This window comes from Lissotriton helveticus, chromosome 3_1 (genome assembly GCF_964261635.1).
Source record: "Lissotriton helveticus chromosome 3_1, aLisHel1.1, whole genome shotgun sequence".
NCBI lineage: Eukaryota > Metazoa > Chordata > Amphibia > Caudata > Salamandridae > Lissotriton > Lissotriton helveticus.
Window position 1 is genome coordinate 940,666,180 of NC_136061.1, and position 20,384 is coordinate 940,686,563.

Sequence of the window (20,384 nt, forward strand, 5' to 3'; positions counted from 1 at the left end):
AGTGGAAAAGACAACAAATCCTCAGGAAGTGCACAACGGTAGCGGGGCGGCAACCATGGAGGTAAATTAAGGTGTAAAGGAGACCATCATGACCTTTCTTCTTAATGCAAGATAGTCACCTTCCTTAGCAGTGATGGACATTCCCATCCAATGCGGCCCCCTTCTGAATTTTGAGCAGATGATGCCTCCAAACACGGCCAGGTATTACTGAGATCACTAGACTTCATTAACGAATGACACAGGAGGTTTGAGAATGATAAAATATTTCCTGAGATAGTCTTACGGAATTATTTTTAACAGCTATAAAAACCATGGCCCTTTAAAGTGCTGATAAGCCTGCTATATTTCAAGGGAAAACACACATTTCCCGTTCTCTGGTGGAGCTTTCTGCTCTATCATGTTATTAAATACACAGATCCCCTTATTAATGACAAACCTTGCTTATCCAACTTTGGTCACAAAGACCAGAGGATAACTTATAAAAAAGAATCAAGCTCCCCAAGAGACTGCTATTTAGATGGTCTCTTCCATCAAAGTGCCTGCTCCAAGCCATGCTAATGTGTGTAAAATTTAGTTTCTCCATATGAAAATAAAGAATACAACAGGGGGGCATTGCAGTCTCTTTTGAGATCCATGGCAGAGATACAATAGGTTATGACAAGTCGACTCCAAGAGGAACTGGGGCCCTCTACTTTTGTCCCTACTTTTAAACACCAAACCTTCTGTATAACAACCATTTTCCTACTATTGTGTAAACCAATAAGTAATTTAAGACTGCAAAAGGAAGAAGGAAAAAAAAAAAAATCTATCTATATACTCATATACTCTGGTTTGAACACTTTCATGCCAATTGTACTAAACAAACTAGTAATATGTAACCTGTATATTGGGGTCCAATAAGTAATGCTCTGGTGACATTTACAACCCCTCAGGCTTGCAAAACGGTCACCAGAATTCCTTAGCAGCATTATTTGAAATTATTAGTAACCTGTTAATATACTTATGCTAAACCAGTGACATTTAAATGCACATCGACATACTACTACTTTGCAACTGCCATGTGATCACCACGATACAGCTCAAAAGACAGCAAGGTTATACTGTCTGACAAAGTGCATATTACACCATTTAACCCCTTCGCTGCTAGGCCTCCCCCCTCTGCTAAGCCTTTTATTTTGGAAATTAGCCAAAATACAGCTACATTTTTTTTTTTTTAACTATGAGGAAAAAAAAGCGCTGCAAATTAAAGTCTGTTTTTTTCCTTGCAAATGGTATCTAAGGGTGTATGGGGCTGAAATCGCCATGTTCCCAGCTTTTAGGGACTGAGACTTGTCAGAAAACCAACATTTTATTTTATACAGTTTTGGCATTTTACTGGGACATTGCCCATTTCTATCATTAACTGGAAGAAGGTTTAGGCTATGAAAGCAATAATGAATCCTGGCAAGTTATACATTTTAGAAAAGCAGACAACTCTGAATTCAGCAAGGGGTCATTTGTGTAGATCCTTCAAGGTTTCTTTATAGAAACGAACTGTTGATATAGGTTGAAAAAAGCCATTTGTGCCAACATTTTAACCTGTAACTTCTCCTAATTAGGACAACTGTTTGAAAGCAATTTACTGTTACATCCTCTGGCCCTTTCCGGTTGTGGGGATATATAGGACTTGTAGGTTCACTAAGAACCCGACGAACCCAGAGCCAATAACTGAGCAGTGTCTTGCAATGTTTTTCTTCAATGATGTAACAGGTCTATAGCAATTAATTTGGGAAAATATATACATAGAAAAATCTGTATGAAAGACACCTATGTATTTCTGAAATTGGAACAAAATAGAGTTTATAAACAGTAGACTTTTGCACATTTCGAAATTGTGAATACCCATACTAGCATGAGAATTATAGGAAATTTTTTAAAGTGACTTCTTTTTACACATCGTCTTTCATTTGGAAGGCAGAAATGCAGCGACAGTCAATAGGTAATAACAGTTGCACTACAATTGTGTTACCCTAAGTCTCCCGATAAAAAAAGTACCTCATTTGTGAGGTTAGGCCTAGTGCCCGCGATAGGAAACGCCAGGAATTCCCAAGCAGGGATTTACTAGGGAAGGGTACCAACCTTTTCCAACGATACCTCTCCAATCGGTTTTGGTGCTCGGGGGCCAAGATAGGCCCACAAACACCGAAACGAGAAACAGACACTAAGTTTCAGTTTCGTTGCAATAACAATCGCGCGCCCTGAGCGCAGTCGTTGCAAGGAAATCGCAACACAAGCATGGGAAGCTCTCCCCCCCCAAAAAAAAATAACCGGGAAATCCCTCTACCGTCTGCAGCAGCGGGATTTTCTGAGCATGCTTAATTGAGGAAACAACTAATAGTTAATAGGTGTTGGTTATTGTGATTTTATAGCAATGCATGAATGTAAACGTGTATCCTGGTTCTGTTACATTTATCAAACTACACCTGGAGTATCACATTATTTATTACCAATGTGGAAGCAAGGGGTGTTCGGTGGGGGGGGGGGCTGGAGGAGGGTAACATTTGACCCGTGATCTACTGAGAGACAGACATAGACCCTCCCACAACAGTAATAAATATGAATTCACATTGGTCTATTCACACTCATGTTAATGAAACTAAAATGTGTGCAAATAAAACAGGTTACTTGGAGCCAGTATACACATGCAAAAAAAAGTTCATAAAAATAAAAAAGCGCACACACGCTCAACTTTTGCAACACAAAGGTTAGATGGAACATTACCACAATACAGCACAACTAGTATAAAAAAGCACCGCCTCAATTCCATCTTATAGTCATTTGAGGAGGAAGACAACTGGGCTCATACTCCAGGCCCATTCATTTACTTTATTTTATGGTATAATTTAACCCATTGCCCTGTGGTTAAACACTTGTGCATCTGCACAAAGTGGGGATCCACTTATTCTCTAGTGATTTGCCCTAGTGTGTATGTTGCCCAAGCACCAAAAATGTTATTTCCATATTTAAAAAAAAAATAATAATAATTATGGGAGAGTGAGTGCTTTTGTAGTGGGTTGTATGTTTCAACAACGATTTCCCGAACCACGACTTCCCTATCAACGAGGTCGCAACCACGACCTTGACTAAACCACGTTTTTTTACCACGATTTTTCGTGGTAATGTAATGCGTTGTAAAAAAAATGCTTTTCTACTAGAACCCCGATCTTCCACTCCTTAAAAACGAATCCCCCGTACCTAAAATACGTTCTCCACTCCCTTAATTCTAATTCCCCTCTCCCTTTTAATATTCACGGAACCCCCACCTCCTTAATTCGATCTTAACCTCTATAAAACAAACTCTCCTCTTCCTGTAAATATTTACGAAAACCCCCACTACCATAAATAAATACTAATCCCAAACCCCTTTAAACTAACCCCTAAACCCTTCCCAATAAAATGTAACCCCTCTTACATTTTTCTCCGTGACTGCGACGCTCCTCCTAACTCCGCCCTGTTCGAACACTAGACTGACTGTCTTAACCACGCACATGCGTGGTTAAGACAGAGTCGTTGTTCGGGCAAGTCGTTGTTCCGCTTTCGTGACTCCGGAACTCGTTGTTCCGGAGTCGTTGCTCAGGATGTTTCCCATTGTAGTGGAGTTGGGCCATCTGGCTGGGATGCAACTTGATCAGTGTCACAGAACTGACTCACCCGGGTTAGTTGGGAGGGTATATTGCACAACTTGGGAAAATTAATCAGCAGGTTTCTAGTCTTTACCCTATTTGTGTACACTGGACTAGTTCTACTCTTGCAGTCTCAAACTCTACCTCTCGATTGCAAGGGACATCTTGGCTTTCAACAGTAAGCAGCGTGCGATTGTCTGTTAGGATAGTGAAGAGTTTCCATATAGTAACATGAAAAATGTTCGCAGACCCACATTACAGCCATGTTCTCCTTCTACAGAAGAGAATAGGCATGTTGTGTCAGACAAGTTGACACATAGGCCACAGTGAGTCTCTAGACATTCAGATGACCATTATTTTTGAGCAAGGTTTGCCCCCTAACCCTACTGAACTTGCATCTACTGTGGTCTCAGTCTTTAGTCTGGGGTTAAAGTAGGCCATCTCTGTTGCATTCTCAATTGCATGCTTTGATCACAGACCATTTGAACAGGAAATTTTGTTTGGTCAGTTCTCTCAATGGAGCGCACCGTTGCAAACTCACAAATGTATCTGGAACAGTAACTGGTCATGCCCAGGAAGGATCGCAGCATAGTGACATCTTGCGGTCAAGTAGCTGTTGGTGCTTTTACTTTCAGGGTCAGGAGTCATTCTCTCATCAGAAAATGTGTCCAAAGAATTTAAGTTTGGACTTGTGCCCTGCATCAGCAAGTAACTGGCACACCTGTGTAGGAGGCTTGTCATGCTCCTTTTCTGTGCTCCAAATACCAGCATATCATCACTGTAGTTAAGCAACAATGACCAGGTGTATTATTCGATGTATTACACCCTGAAATATTTCAGCAGCTGACAATCCAAAATACAACCTTTTGTATGTGAACAAAACAACATGAGTCGAAAAGGTAGTGAGTACCTGCAATTCTCTTCCAACTCAATTTGATGGGATCCTTTGTTCAGGTCAAGACAGGAGACGAAATGGGAGCCATTCACCTGCATGATAATGTCTGCTATGTGGGGGACCAGGATGTCTCCCGCTCTGCTAGCCTGGCGCATATCAGCACAGATGTGAACTGCACCCTCACTGTCTTTTTGGCACCACCACTATGGGAGACACCCATGGCACAGGGCCAGTGGAGCATTCAATTATGTCATGTTTCAATATCACATCTAGTTTTTTTCCTCACAGCTTCTTGCAATTGGAAAGCAACTCTGGTCCTGCCGGGCAACAGGCTGAATATCCCCATTGATATAAAGTCCCACTTTCATAGTCTTGAGCCTGTGTAGGCTGTGAAATAACAGGCACAGACTCAAATTCAGACGGACTGTGGAGTTTATAATTGAGTGACATCAGTCCCATGTCAGCAGCAGTGGTAAAACTGAGTAGGCAAGCACTGGACAAAGTTCCTTAAAGAGCATGAATGGTCTCTTGCACAGGTACCGCTTTGCCTCAATGTTGCAGTAAACGATCCATGACTCTGCAGTGGTTTAGAAGCAGCCCATGAGTATACGCTCATGTTTGACAGGCTGAGGCATGGCACAGAAGACAGGCTTGTAGAACTTTGACTGGCATCATGTTAATCGAAGCACCACTGTCTACAACAAATTTTATGGGGCAAGCGTTGACCTTTATTGCGATCTTAGGGCAATGTCCAAATGAATTCCATAGTTTCCTTTGGTGGCTTGCTTTTGTAATTTGGTCTTCTGTGCAAGCAGCCCAACCCACATGTGTCAGTCATTCCAGGGTCGATGCAATCAGCACACATCCATCTTTTGAACTAGTGCTTAACAACGCTGACAAGCCATTGCAGGATAAATGACAATAGAGTGTCTGGTTTCTTTTTGTCGTAATGGATGCTGCCTTCTGGCTTTGTGGGCAGAGCGATAATGCATCTGGCGCCTTCCGGCATCCATTTGCTCTTCTCACTGGTGTGGTTTCTTTTTGGTCTCGCAAACCATTATGAAGTGTTTCTCTTTTACTGCAACCTTACATGTTTGTCCTGTGGCTGGGCATTTGCCTTCATGTGGAAATGAAAACCCACATCAGAAACACTTGTCTTTGGAGTTTCCGACTTGCCTGAATCTACCTTGTGCTTGCTTTTCATGATCAACGCAGATTCATTTTTCGATGTTCCAGCGTCCATGTTCGCGGCTTGTCGATCGGCTTTCTTCTGCTGTTGCAGCCATTAGTACTTTCTTTAAGCTGACCTTCTCCCAACACCAGTCTTCTAAATCTGAGACAACCATTAATTGAATTCACTAAACTTGAAGTGTTTGAGAAGCACATCAAGGCTTTCAACAAACGTATCCATCATTTTGCCAGCTTGCGGCCGTGCTTGATTGACAACGTACCTTTCATAGTCGACATTCAGCACCGGATTGAATTGGACTTCCAACACTCGTGATTGGACAGTATGAAACTGCATGAGCTTGTGATATTTTCTTCAGCATTTTTTTACTCCATCACTGGCATGATTCTTCAAGTATTTAATGATTTTCTCATCAACTTCTAGGGCATCTATTAAGTCAAACATTTTGATAGATATAGTCCACCTGGTGCCAATATTTTGCTTCTTTGCCATGTCGAATGGTGGTGGTGGTGTTCAGAAACACAGTAGCATCATACTTTGTGCTCTTTTCTACTGCCGTTGAGTGTATATGCCGTTCAGGTGACAGCACCTGTTCTGGGTCAGCACCTTCCATAAGCACTGGTCTTGTGCTGTCATGATTCATTGGATGTCACAAGGAACCATCTTCTTTCCTGAAGGGCACGGGATCATCTCTTATACTTGTTATCATGATTTGGCATTGTACCTGGTTGTGGCTGCCTTTAGAGTTTCACTTTTGTATCAATGATAGCTGTGTTATGCTATTGCGCAACATTTCTTATTTTGTCCTTTCCAGGGAGTTTGTCTGGCTTTTTGAATGGGCTCCTCTGGTAAGCCTTAAACTTCTTTGATGTCCGCATATGTGCTGGAGCGTGCCTTAAGATTCTACACTGGCCACCCTAGAACTCCTTCTCATCGAATTGGGCACACAAGGCATTCACAAGGAGTTTCCTGTAATGTAGCAAACTTCCAGGGAGAGCAGTCTTGTTTCTTCAGGGGCACAGATCCCATACTTGTCACCAGTTGTAGCATCTGCCTAGTCTGGAAGCATGCAAATGAATATGCCACACAAGGAGCGCTGGATCGTACATCTTTATTTCTCTGCATACAATCACACACTGTTCTCGGATTATGTCAGAACCATTAATAACCACACCTTAACACCCACCAGCCAGTTACGTACTTCCTCTGAGTCGACCTAGAACCACAAGGATCCTAGCGCACAATCTCATGACACTACATCGCATAACTGCTCAAAGTTGCTAGCTTACTGAAAATCATAAACTGCGTGTCTTTTGCACTTCATCCTTCACGGATTAGCATTGTCCTATAAACACAATAGCACCTTGGTGGTCATTATGCATGACATGGAAAAACTTCCCACATAGGATTAAAACAAAGAAAACACTTACATACACCCTACTTGTAGTAGCGTGCTACCTCTGTTAGCAAGTATTTCAGCATCCCATAGGGGTAAGAGGTACTATATAGATGTTGCAATACAGATACTAAATCTACACAGACAGTTCACAGAAGTGGAGGACTATGGGCAGGCATGGGAGACGAAATAACAGTGACGCTTGCAACCAAAATTCTTAATGGAATTCCGGGCAATGATTTACTATGGGGTTATGAACATGCCTGTTTTTTTTAAGCTACAAGCTACCGTTTTAAACCTTAAAACGGCCATTGTCCCGGCCACAAAATCTAGCCTTTCCACATAACGTAGGTCTTTTGCAGTGGAGTGGTGTACAGATAGTGGTTTCCGCTGTCAATTTCAAATTTAATAAGCACTATATCAGGACTAATCTATGGTCTGGGATGCAACTCTAACCTATATTTTACCGTCAAGCATTCCCACAAATGGTAATCTTAGACAATAACTGCTACAGTTCGCCTCCGTCAGCACATCCCACTAGACTAACAAAAAAAGTGAACGTCGGCACTGAACGAAATGTGAAACTGATTCACAAAAAACAAACACCACAAGGATGGAAAAGATGGTGAAAGAAAAGGAGTGGCAGAAATGTAGTACAGTGTACCTAGTGACAACATAGCATGTAGCAGGGCACGACTACTGAGAATGCCTACAACGCATACCACAAACTAGTGTTCTTGCTTTACATGAGTTCTTGATTTCATTAGGCAGATATGCTGCCTTCGGGGACAACTCATCCAGCCCAGGCACCTGCATTGGACTCCATGGTCACTGGTTCGACGCCTAGGCTCTCTGCTCAGCCTCTCATTTCAAGTTTCAGAAGATGAGCAAGAAACATGTTACCTGTCAATAGCACCAAGAGGCCTCCATTATGTTAAATGGATGCTCTACAAATAACGATGGCCTGCTATCTAGATTGGTCAAAGGAGATCCTAGGACTGTTTTATTCAATAAGGACAAACTTATCTACACAAGTAGAGCCAAAAAATAAATAAATAAAAAAAAGAGAAGACTTCCAGAATTACAAATCAAGCTCAGACACTGTCACGGAAGAGCCTCCTTAACCACCAATGCAACTCAAAACAGGTAGCAGATTTATATATGGTTTATTTTTCCAGCATGCGAGATAAAAAGTATCAGTGTTTTATATTTTGCTTCCAATTAACGACCTATTTCGAATCACTTGTGGTGCACAGACTGGCTGCGGTTGGTACTACACAAGTAGGTATCTTGTACTCAAACCATGGGAATTGCAAGTAAGTCCTGTTTAAAACTGTAGGCAATGAGTTCAGATTTTATGAGTCAGGAGTGACATGGAAACGCTGTCATTATGGTAATCCATGTTATTGTTTTAGCTGGTCTGTACCATTACAGGAAGAGACTAACATGCAAATCAGTTTGGGCATCACCCCAAGCGGATTAGTCCAGCTTCATGTATAGATATAAGGCAGGCAACCTAACTAAGACGTGTAGAGTGTCCACAGTCCCAAAAAGGACACAAATATCTAGGGTTCTATGTGTTCACTAGGGTCATAGCTTTGGGTGGGGGAATGTATGGCCACCCCCACAAATCAATGAATTTGTGACTTTGTGGTTGGGTATCCCAGTATCAGTCTGCTATATCTGGTTTTCTGCCTGTAATAAAAAGACAGCAAGCAATTTTCGATGCAATAGGTCTTGCATTTGCTAGCTTTTAAGCTATTGGCATTATAAATGACAATGTCTTTTATTTATGTGTTTTTAAAAAGCAACACATATGAAAGGCATTGTTATTTCAAGTGCCAATAGTCCCAGCTATTGCAAACGCGAGACCACTTTAATGGTGTCCGCACCCCTTTCTTTAGACGCTACTCGCCGTATTAAGGTTACAATGAGCAGTGTCTAAAGAAAGGGGCTCAGCAAACATTAAAGTGAAAGCATGTATGGAGCGCTTTCACTCAAGGTAAAAAAAACAAACAACAAACAAAAAAACAAAGTATACGAAAGCATCTGTAGCGCACCCGCTAAAGTGAAAGCAGACCATGCAGTAAATCAAATAATTAAATAAGCATGGCCGCTATGGTTAAAGCGAACTGAGCTGCACTTTAAATAAATAAATTACTAATATAAAAGCATGCGGAGTGCTATGATGTTGTGGGTAGAATATCATTAAAGAAAATAGTGCTCGACTACATAACGTAGACCATATAAGTAAGAAAACTCCAGTCGTTATGCGAGGTTACAAATGCAGACATGGCAGTACCAAGGAGGGACTATTATGCCTATTCAAAAATGAAATGACAATGATTTCGCAAGGACATTAACAGGAGCCAATTGAAAACATGGGCAGAGCTTCTGTGCCTAACCTCCATACAACATGCCTTGCAGAGCAGCGCATGAGCTGCCCAGGGTTGACCTAAATACAGTAACGGGTGATGTAAAAGAGAAGATTGACACCTAGTGGCCAAATTTCAAAGTGTGGAATCAGACACCTTGGAATCAATGCTGGCTACAGAAACAATTGATGGACAGAATGCTGGACTATGCAAACATTCACCCCCAGTCACAAGAATCGGTTAAATCCATCATTCTTTTGCTCACCACACCACCCCAGTATGGACCCAGCCATATGTAAATCAGGCTTGACCCTGTTCCTTGTAGGAGTAGTCCAGCCCGAACTGCCAAACCAGGTCCTCCCTGGACCGGAAACAAGCATCCTGGGACTGGTTTCAGGGCATCACCCTTCATCAGCCAGGCTAGCTTGAATCCAGTGGAGTAGTGAGCATGGGACCCACATCTGGGCATACCCTTCCCATTTAGGGCGATATATGCTAAAGAAACAGTTTATGGACGGAATGCTGGACAACGCAAACATTCACCTAGTCAAGCTATCCTGACTGATGAGGGCTGAAAGTCCGAAACCGGTCCTAGGATGCTCGTTTCCAGTCCAGGGAAGATCTGTACAGGTAGTTCGGGCTAAACTGTTCCCATTTGGCGCAGGGTCAAGACTGATTTGCATATGGCTAGGTCCAAACTGGAATGGTGAGCAAAAGAAGACTATGGATTTAGGCCCAGATGTCTGTACTGGGGGGGAAATGTAGGACATTGTTCTGCATTCTGTCCATCAATTGTTCTTTTTGCATCAATACCAGCTGCCCCTCTTTTTCTATGTTGTGCGATCATATATTTTATTTCACACAGTCTCCTTCCTTATTATTACTTATAAGGGAGCTCTTTAAAATTGGAGCTCAGGGTGTGCACTGTATAAGCACCTCTTATGATTCATTTAGTAGACTATAATGTTGCTTCACCTATTAAAAGATTCCAGGCTACATCTAGGGTTTACATGACTACCGACTTATCCCTTTGTTCACTGATGACTGTTGGTAGGGGAAGCTGTTAATGTTTCTAAACTCCTGTTTCAAAACTATCACTTTCAATAAAAGTTCATCCATGCAGGGATAATCTAATGCACTAAAATGAAACACTTCCTCTTTTTGCAGAAATACAGTATCTTCAAAATTCAAAGTATCAAATTTTTACCTTTGTTACACAATATACTTTCCAAAAGTATTCCCAGCTTGGCTCGCGCATGGATTTTTTTTTTTTAGAGCCAAGCAAGACACAACTGTTTGCCATATTAATTTGCCTGTGGGCCCTCCCACTGAGACCCTCTAGACAAAGGCCTATCTAATGCAAACCTGTACTGGCCCTACTCCTCCTGGGGGGGGGGAGCCAAAGACAACACTTTCATCTTACCCCTCCACCCTGCAGCCCATTGCTTTTGTTGAGAAATGTGATTATGTCCCTGCCCCAAAGTCCAGCCCTCCTGCACCCCCGCCCCCCCTCCCACCTGACCAAGCTACGCCCCTGGTGGTCACATAGAAAGCTCTATAATGATCAAACAAAAACGGTTAGACTTCATGGCTTTTTGTTAGCAATAAGGCTTGCGATCAGCTGCCCCCAGCTGTCCTAGAAAATACCCACAAGAAACCTCTCTGGCTTCAACAATATGGAAGGTGGGAGCAGGATCCCTTTGCTAAACAGGCTGTCTTTGCAGAGTTAAGCTCTACCCTCAAAGCGTTATAAAAAGGTGTCAGAAGATGCAGAATCTAGTAAATTATGTCCTTAAATCCAACGCAAGGATATGTTCCACAGCAGATACTCTGACAAAGGAATTGTTGTGGTATCTTTAGAAATACTTAAGTGTGCACATTTTTACACTTGAAGCACACTACCACCATTTATTGTAGTTGATAGCATGACATAACCTACTAAGCCATCTACAGCCAGATCTAAGAAACGCTGCTTGATTGGGAGGCTTTTGGAGCAATCCCTAGCAGTTAAGACTTGTTGCTTCTATAAATTATCGTCCTACAGAAACAACCCCTAACAGGACGGATTTTTGTGCATGGTTATTTGGGGCCCGGGGCAGTTGAAGCTTACGAGAATCACCGTGTTGTGGCGACAGCCCCAGAGGTCATCTCAAAGAGCAGCCACCAAGCTTTTAAGTCCATATGCGGCGAGTTCTTGAAGTCTACATAGCATTATCCCGATGTTCACAGAGCGGATGTTGCAAAGACTGCCTTCAGATAGATTCTCTTTGCAGTTTAGGACGCGTAATCGTGCAAAAGACAGCTGCGCTGCAAAGTGTGAACATCTAAACTTAATTTAATAAAGTACAAACGTTTCTACCAAGCGGTCATGGAGCACTGGACCACTCCCACCCTGAAGAATCCCATTGCGTTATGAAGGGTCTACTGTGTGCTAGACAGCGGGAGTTCCCTCCGATTACTTGCTGCAAAACTGGAGGGGTGACGCAGGGGCTGGCCTGGCCGGTTATATAGCGATAAAGCGTTCATCGTGCTGAACGCCTACATTTTGTCACCGTGGCGGACAGTGCCTTTTAACTATGACATAAGGCACCGACAAGCTTCCGCGCTCGGAGGGTAGTCACTGAAATGGTACTGCTTCACAAGCAGTAAAACTTCGCATATCTTAAACTGATAGGAAATAAATAAACGGCCAATGCCTCCTATACCGACGATACGTGTAAACTTCGTAGCAAGGTAGGGGTAAAGGGTACTGGGGAAAAGTTAGACATACATATGTTGGAGGACTGCCCCTCAAACTCGTCCTGGGCAGGATTTCCGAAACAAAGGCCACAATCAGGAAGGCCTGAGGGTGGGGGTTTCTGTCAAGAACTCCCCTCTCCCGCTGGTAGGAGGGAAGTTGCACAGTTGTTTTCCCGGCACTGCACCCTGGAGTGCACAGAAAATACTCAAAGGCAGGGTCAATGGGTGATTCACGCCCCTCCCTGATTTTTTTTTACAATAGGTTTTATATTGTTCGAACTCGACCCGGAGGTATTGGAGAGCTCTACATATGCACGCTTACATTACAAAAGGACACATCCACGTGTTGAGTTTTTTTAGGCACCAGGAGCTTAAGGGACTTGCCCAGATTCACAGGATGTTGAGCCAACGCCGAGATTTGAATACCGACTCCCCAGCTCTACGCCACATCCACTCCCAGGTTTCATCCCTCTGAGGTCGGTAACATGAGGACCGCTCAGTTGATTAACAATACATGTTAATTAGCGCCAAGATACCCCATCGTGTTACAGAATTTAATTGTGTATTGTCCTTATTAAGCGCTACGTCAGAAGGGCGTCGAGCATAACAGCAAATACACAAAAGACGCGAGCTCAATTACTGAAAGCAGAATTACTCATTCCACTGAAGACCGCTGGGGCGCACAGCGGGTCCCATCCACATGCTCGGGCAGACGCTGACGAGGTAAGTCGGCCTGGACACTAAAAAAGTGAAGTGTCAACAGATAAAAGTGTGATTAAGTCCTTGGGTTCGCGAAATAAAGCTGAACAACTAAGCAGAACTCGAAAAGCGGCCATCGGAAGGAAAACGCCCGTAACAAAACAGTCATGAGCTATTGTAGTAGAAAACAACCAACGAAACAGTGATGTAGAGCTGAAATGTTTCATCCAAGCTCCTTACAGCAGTACCAGGAGTTAAGTGCCAACCTGGAGAACATTCCATGAGTTACTGATCATCAAGTGTTCCACACAAAGCCCACTGGCACTAGCAGATTACTAAAACAATGCCTCCAATAAAACCATTAGTATACGAGACAACAGGAAGCTATCGAGAGAAGTGAAAAAAGAGACTTTACAAAAAAAAAGTTTTAGTGGGAAAGGACTGGTTTCCTTTATGCCCACATGCAACTTCGAAAGATGGACACCATCTAGAAATTCCATTTTAAAACGTTTAAATAGACTGGGGTCCATAACATTTGGGCGCTAACATTCGCCAGAATCGATTGAGTGCAGTCCAGGAATGCAGCCCCTTGTCTCCCCATGGAAGTAATTTGGAGTGTTGTTCCCAGTATTTCCAATTACATGGTGTGACGTATCCAAAGGTGCTGCCACCAGCCTGGCTGTTCTCAATGGCCTGATTCGAGAGGCCGGTTTGCTGGCTGAGGCTGGTAACAGAACCATTATACAAGTACTTGAATGACTGCTATCTGGGACAGTAGCATCCATCTTCAAGTGCGTGCTTCACTTTGAACAGGTTTGTTGAGAGGATGCATTTGCGCAGAGAAAGAGACGAAGTACTCACGGTTGTTTTGGGGGTCTCCAAGTTGCACGGCTTGCTGAGGCTGCACCTGCCTCCGGTTCTTTTTGTTGTCGCCCCCTCCAAAAACAGCCCCCGTGCAGAGGCAGAGAAGCAGCAGCCGAGTCCCAGCTCCGGCCATCCTCAGGAAACCGAGGCGGGCTGCAGGAGAATAAAACTTAAAGTGCCCAGACACAAAAGAGAGTCAGGCAAAGAGCGGCAGAACCTCAGCGCGAGACACCTTATATACGGGGCGCGCGCCCACCTCAGCCGGCATAACTAGGGGGACGGCAGGGGCGAGGCTGGAAGCAAGGGGCGTGGCCAAGCGAAGAACGTGCGAGGAGGCAAGCTGAACCGTGGGCGCGGCTCGAGGACAGTAACGGGCTGCGTACGGAGGCTGGGGCAGGCCAGTGGAAGAAGAAGGCGGAGCTGTGATTTGAGGGGAGGAGCGGGATGCTGAAATGGAAGTGGTCGACGGAAGCTCTCTCTATGGGAGCAGAAGAGTGGCGTGGTTGGTCCAGGTAGTGAGTCGATAGTGGCGCTGTGGCTAATAAGTGTTGCCAAAGTAGAAGAGGTGTGCCGAGCCGCTTAAAGCTCGAGTCAGGGAGCTCGAGGTCCATTGGGCTCGTCGAGGTCCATTGGGCCCTCGAGCCCAAAGAGAGCCGGGCTTTAATGTGTCTCCTCTCTGCCATCAAGCTCTAACTTCATACGCTTAGAATTAACAAAGAGGTGACCTTTTATGTAAAATAGGAGAGAGAGCGATAAAAACACCCATCTAGTGACTGAACTGTATACTGTGAAATAAGAGCATCTGGCATTAATCCTGGCTTATCTGCTCGCAAATTGTATGATTATAGGCTCGTTTTATTTTATAACACTTTCCAATAGGTGAGTTGGGAGTGTTCTCTGTACAAAAACAATCCGATTTATCAAGGGGAAGCACTTCGGCATGTTAAAGAAATACTTTTTTTTATTTTGAAGAGACTGTCATTTTGCTCGGTTTAAATGCCAACTATTTTCAGGGCTTGAATCGGGCATGTGCTGATAAAGCCAGACGGTGTGGTTGGGCTCTCCCTGTTTATTTGTTTTCTCACCCACCTCAACAAAGTAATAACGAAAAATACATTTAATATAATAGTATGTGAAATAGTCATAGTTACAGTTTCCACACTGTTTTGAAGTGCATGTTTTATGCACTATCTTCTGGTGATGTGCATGATAGGATTTTGTTCCTGTTTTTAGTAGGTCTCCTATGATTTACACAGTTTCTTTTTCAGTTTTACTAACAAATACTTAATGTTCCTTGCAAAATGAGAGCAAGTATGTCTCGCGAATTGCTTTCTGGGTGAGGCAGTTAATAAGAAAGTATCTCTGTCTCTACTTTTTCCAAGTTGCGTCATTAGCAAATTCCATCATCTCTGGATTTGTGGTTCGTTCTGTGTCGACTGGTCCTATTTCTAGTATGTGGTCAAGTCACTGAGTCTGTATTTGGTGTGTGTTTGAGCAGTGGGCTTTTTGGACACAGTGAGGTATTCCACAGGTTTACAGTTTCTGTTCTGGACTGTCACGATTTTAGTCCAAGAGCGCAGAGGGAAGCCTTCACATGATAGGCCAGTTGCCCCTCTCATTAATTGGTGAATCACCTGGTGCAGACAGGAAACAGGATGGAAATTCTGGAAGATTGGACAAAGACATGTGGGAAAGCCAGACAGCTAACCGTTGCATGGATAGGAACTTCCAGATCAGTAAACTAATTTCCAGGTTATTAGTAGAAGATCATATTTAACTGCGATACACATAGGTGTCTGTAGTGATCTATCCACTCACACCCTTGGCGCGTGGACACTGTGTGCTGTTTCGTCGCGCGCACCATGGAGCGCGAGCCCCGTGCTGGCTGACAGTTCGTCACTGGTTCGGTGACAGTTATTTTGCAGTTGGCCACCCTCAGCGCGGATTGTGCATGCAAGCACTGCGCTAATCTGTGGAATCTTCTTACTTCAATTAAACATACAAACTTATTTTTTGTCGTGTTGGCCTCATCTTTACTACAGTGTCCTTGCCTAGCAAGAATTAGTAGTCGTATTTAGTGACTCTTTATTTCCAATTAGCTCGCCCATATGACCCTGCATTACATATATATATTTTTTTTACCCTTCTTGGTTCCCCCGCATTACCTTTTACCTGGAAACTATTTTTGCCCTGCCTCTAATTTTCTGTGTAGTCTGTTGTTGTTGCACATCAGTCTGCTGTTATTCATTGGACTCTGTCTTCTGGGTGTCCCGGGGATCTGTTTCAATATACTGCTCCAGGTTTGTTGTCATGACCATACTATCAACCATGGATTCTAGTAAAAACACTGACTCTCTTTTCACTAATGTCTATTTACACCAAACATATTTGAGTAGTACCTGTATATTGACCTTTCCCTCTTTCTGGTACTCTTTTACCACTCATTCCTCACGCCGACTGAGAACGAGTCAGTGCACTAATCCTAAATCAGTTGCTGTTCTATCTGGGATTTGCCAAAGCTCACTCACCCGTAACTACAAACAGCCATGTGTTTTCTCTCTTCCTTACCAGTTTTCTCCTCCAATCTCTTGTGAGGTTTTTGGGTGGTCAATAACTCCAGACAAATTCAGGAACAGCTAGGACTCTCAGCCGATTGGCGAATTTGCCAAAGCTGCACAGGGATCTGCAGCCTTCTAACTTATAGCTGGTGTGTCTCTCAAAACTTTGTGTAGTTTTTCTGAGGTCCTATTCTAGGTCGTTGAGAAGTTTCTTCCTCAACTTGCAAACTTGTATCCTATTTTAGAATCATGTTTAGTGCTCTGAAGTAACTGAATGGTAACACATGGCACTTGCCAAAACCATTAAAAAACATAAACAGCCTGAATGGACTGCTCCCAAGGCAAAGGAGTAGCCAGAAAATTAAAATAACCCCCACTTTGAGCCATACCTCTAGTCACAGTGAGGTTCACCAGGTTTGTCTAGGCAAGATTAGTTCCATCTGTTTTTTCTGGAAGAAATTCCAATCACGCACTGTTTTTTTGTAAGGTGTTTATAATAGTATTAACACTCTATCCATAAGAGTGAGTGAAAGTACAGCCAACACGTGTTTCACCCCTTTACATGGCCATCCGGCCTGGGGCTTCCTCAGGGTGGGTGAAATGCTCGGAATATCAATTAAGGTCGTCTTTGATAAAAAGTCCTAAGGATTCTTAGTCATGGGCATAATGCGGGTTCGGGTCATGGCAGTCAGCTGGAGTCGGTGAGCCTGCAAAGTCAGCGAACCTGACCTGCCTTAAAAAAAGTTCCATTCACAATTTCTTCCTCCTTTCAATTATTCTATCTATCTATCTATCTATCTATCTATCTATCTATCCTCTAACCCTTCCATCTATCCATTCATCAGCCTGTTCTTTCTTTCATCTTTCCATCCACCCACACATCCAACTAAACTTCCGTCAATCCCTCTATCCTTTCACTGTTTTATATATGCATTCATTCTTGTACCTATCAATATATCGCTGTATCTATCCATCTTTACACCCATCAATCCTTTGTCTCTTCCTTTCTCATCATTTAACATACCTGTTCATTCTTCCTTTCTTCCATTCCATCAGACTCTCACTTTTCGACCCTTTCACTCTACTCATGCTTTCACCCCTCCTATATTCATCTTTTCACCCTCCCATTTATCGTTTTACCCTTGCATTTTGTACATCGTTTCACCCTGCATCAATTCATTCACTCTTGCTTCCTTTCACCCATTCATCCTACTTTTTGCCTTTCCTTCGTTCTTCCCTTTCATATTTTATTACATTCGTTCAGCCTTCTTCCCTTTCTTTATTTCCCATTTGCATCAACTCCTCTTTCTCCTCCTCTTCTTTACTTTATATTCGTTTTAATCTCTCTCACTTACACTTTTCCATTTTTTTCTCTCTGTGGTTCCATATTTCATAATTTCAATTTTTGCTTTCTTCACTTTGCCTGTCAGCCCAAGGTCACATCCCTTTGACATACCATTTCCCCAATGGTGTTATTTATGAGCTTTTCCCAGCAAACATATAGACACACGAGGCCCCGAAATAATACATATTTTAGAGGGAGTGAGTTCTCAATCCCACGGGGCCATGTGACACCCCACTTAAGCTGCTAAAGCGGGGATTCCCCACGTCCAGAGTTGGAGTGAGCTAGCATTATTTTACTTTTGACTTTCATGGCTTTTGCCAAATAACGTTTGATTTGATTTGAGATAGCATTCTAGGTATTCTTGGCATAGTTCGGCTACTTGGTATTTTAGTGCCTGGAAAATTAAGGCGTTTGGGTGGTTTTCCTTGATGTGATAACAACATTTAAAGATTACCTTTTTGATATTGAGTAAAAGGGGGAATCTCCCCAGTTCTGTTATCCTACCCATGATTTGGGTAGTTTCCGTGAACACAGATGTTGCTTACAGAACTGAAGGTGCATAGTTTCTGTTGCAGGTTTGTCCCATTCTGTATACTCACTTGTTACTTGTAATCACTTGTTGCTGTTAAGCCCAACACATCGCTTGCATAAAGTAAGACTGGCGAGGTGATAAACTCTTTAACATTAATCATACAGCTGACTTGAAGTATGCTAGTTGTTAACTGATGCAATAAAAAGTTTGACAGCTTTTTCTTACAGTGAGTTTAATCTCATTTACAACTAATGCACCTATTTTAGGTCTTAGGTAAATATAGGTTGTGAAATAAGTTACATTTGTTTTTGTAATTCTTTGATTTTGTTGGAAACATCATGTTGGTCTGTCTAGGTTTCCTTCAAGGGCCTATATTCTGAATTACATTTGAAAAAGACTGAGCTTATACTGGAGTCCTTCTTTAACAGATGTTAAGCTAGTTAGTCACCAGCAGCTGTTTTATTTTTGAGCCATTCACCATGAGGCATCGGGCCTGGTATTCCTATAACAGATTTGAAAAGTCATAAATGTAAAGTTTTGACACGTTTTGGTTGAGCTTGGTCGCATGTCCGATATGTTCCTACTTCAAGGCCCTGCTTTACATGCTAATTATCTTTAGTTACAGCTCGTTGCACCGTTCGTAGTGTTTGATATTGCAAATTACTTTCTATCCTACTCCAGGCATAAGTAATTTGATATTTAATCGTGTGCCAGATTAATTCAAAAGCTTTTCAAAATTCAGTATTGCTAGCAACCCTTTTCTCCGTTTTCTTTGCAAGATTGCTGATAAGCATCCATAATGTCAGTATGTGGTCTGTTGTTCAGAGTCTGGGTAGGTAACATATGTCTCTCATGTTATTCAGTTACAAACATCTGGTTCTTTAGCTCACAAGACTATAGAACAGTTTGTTTATGTTAGTCTCTATACAGTATAGGGTTGTAGTTCATCCGGTCTTTGTATATATGAGCTATGAGCCCTTCAGACCAGGACTAGGAAGTGTCCAGATTGTATCTGATGTTGAAAAGTTTTACTAGTGCTTTCTGATATTGGTGTGAGCTGTGTTTGTATTTGGACCACAGGATTTGTTGTTTTTAGTTTTGAAGGCCTTGGAACTATTTTGTCTGTCAGTTTCTGCTGGTCATGAATGATGTTACCCAGGGGATTCAGTTTAGTCAGGATGTTTTTCTTCATCTGTGTCCCTTTGGAATAACTTTGTAGAGGTTCCTAAAGTGATCTTTATGTACCTGGTCATGATGGATAGCTATATTTGGTTTCATACTTGTTTTAAGTTTATCCCATACATCAATGAAAAGAGAGCTGATGAGTATATCTATCTTGGAGTGTTTGCTTCTCACGTGTTCTGCCTTTTATTCCTTGTTGTTGATTTATTGTTGCGAAATCTGCTGATATATTCTTAGAATAGCTCAGTGTTTAATGGATCATTGCATTTTATTTAGATGTTTTTACTTTTTGCATTATTTTTTATTTCCTTTTAAACCATCTACATAGTTATTGTGTGGGTTTAACAGTTATTAAGTGATTATGTTGCTGTGATGAGGAGGATATTACTCATATCTTTCATAGCATGGTTTGTATGGGTTGCTCTCTATTTGTAGGATTTATTACCCATGACATTGACCATGTTTTTTGTTCATTAGTGTGAAGGGCCGACAAAAAAGTGCCCTCCCCTTCCACGGCAATTGTATGGAAAATGTTGTACATATTCGTAGGGGTGGTTGTTTATGTTTGACTGTTTGGGATGTTTTGACATAGTGAACTTTTGGTAGTGGTCTGAGAGAGGTGATTTCTATTTGACATTTAAATTATCAATGTCAGAGGTGACTAGATCATTGGTGAGGTAGTCAATTACTCTACTGCTCTGTGTTGAGTTAAATGAAAATTGTCTGAAGACAAATATTTTCAACCTCCCATTAAAGAATACTCAGACTTTTTAGGTCTCGCCTTTACCATTCCGAAGGAATGGGAAATGGCGAGAATTCAAGTGCTCGAACTGATTGTGAAACCACCGCTTTTTTTCGTGGCGTTTTCTTCGAGTGCACGTGGCCACAGGCACGCGCTTTTGGCCCATACACTTTCATGGCCATCTGTTCCTCAATGTCCCTCCCACC

General features: G+C 42.5%; 1 protein-coding gene across 6 annotated transcripts in view; it reads right to left on the reverse strand.

Annotated features, from left to right (window-relative positions):
* FN1 (fibronectin 1) overlaps nucleotides 1-14,029 on the reverse strand; it is a 150,554-nt gene extending 136,525 nt beyond the window's left edge. For 3 of the 6 annotated variants that reach the window (XM_078681304.1, XM_078681302.1, XM_078681301.1), the window contains exon 1: nucleotides 13,817-14,029. In XM_078681304.1, coding sequence (XP_078537430.1) covers nucleotides 13,817-13,952 — 136 coding nt within the window. In that variant the 5' untranslated portion in view covers nucleotides 13,953-14,029. The remainder of the gene's footprint in view (nucleotides 1-13,816) is intronic. The other 3 variants (XM_078681307.1, XM_078681306.1, XM_078681303.1) reach the window with 1 other exon arrangement.
* Between the last annotated feature and the right edge of the window lie 6,355 nt (nucleotides 14,030-20,384).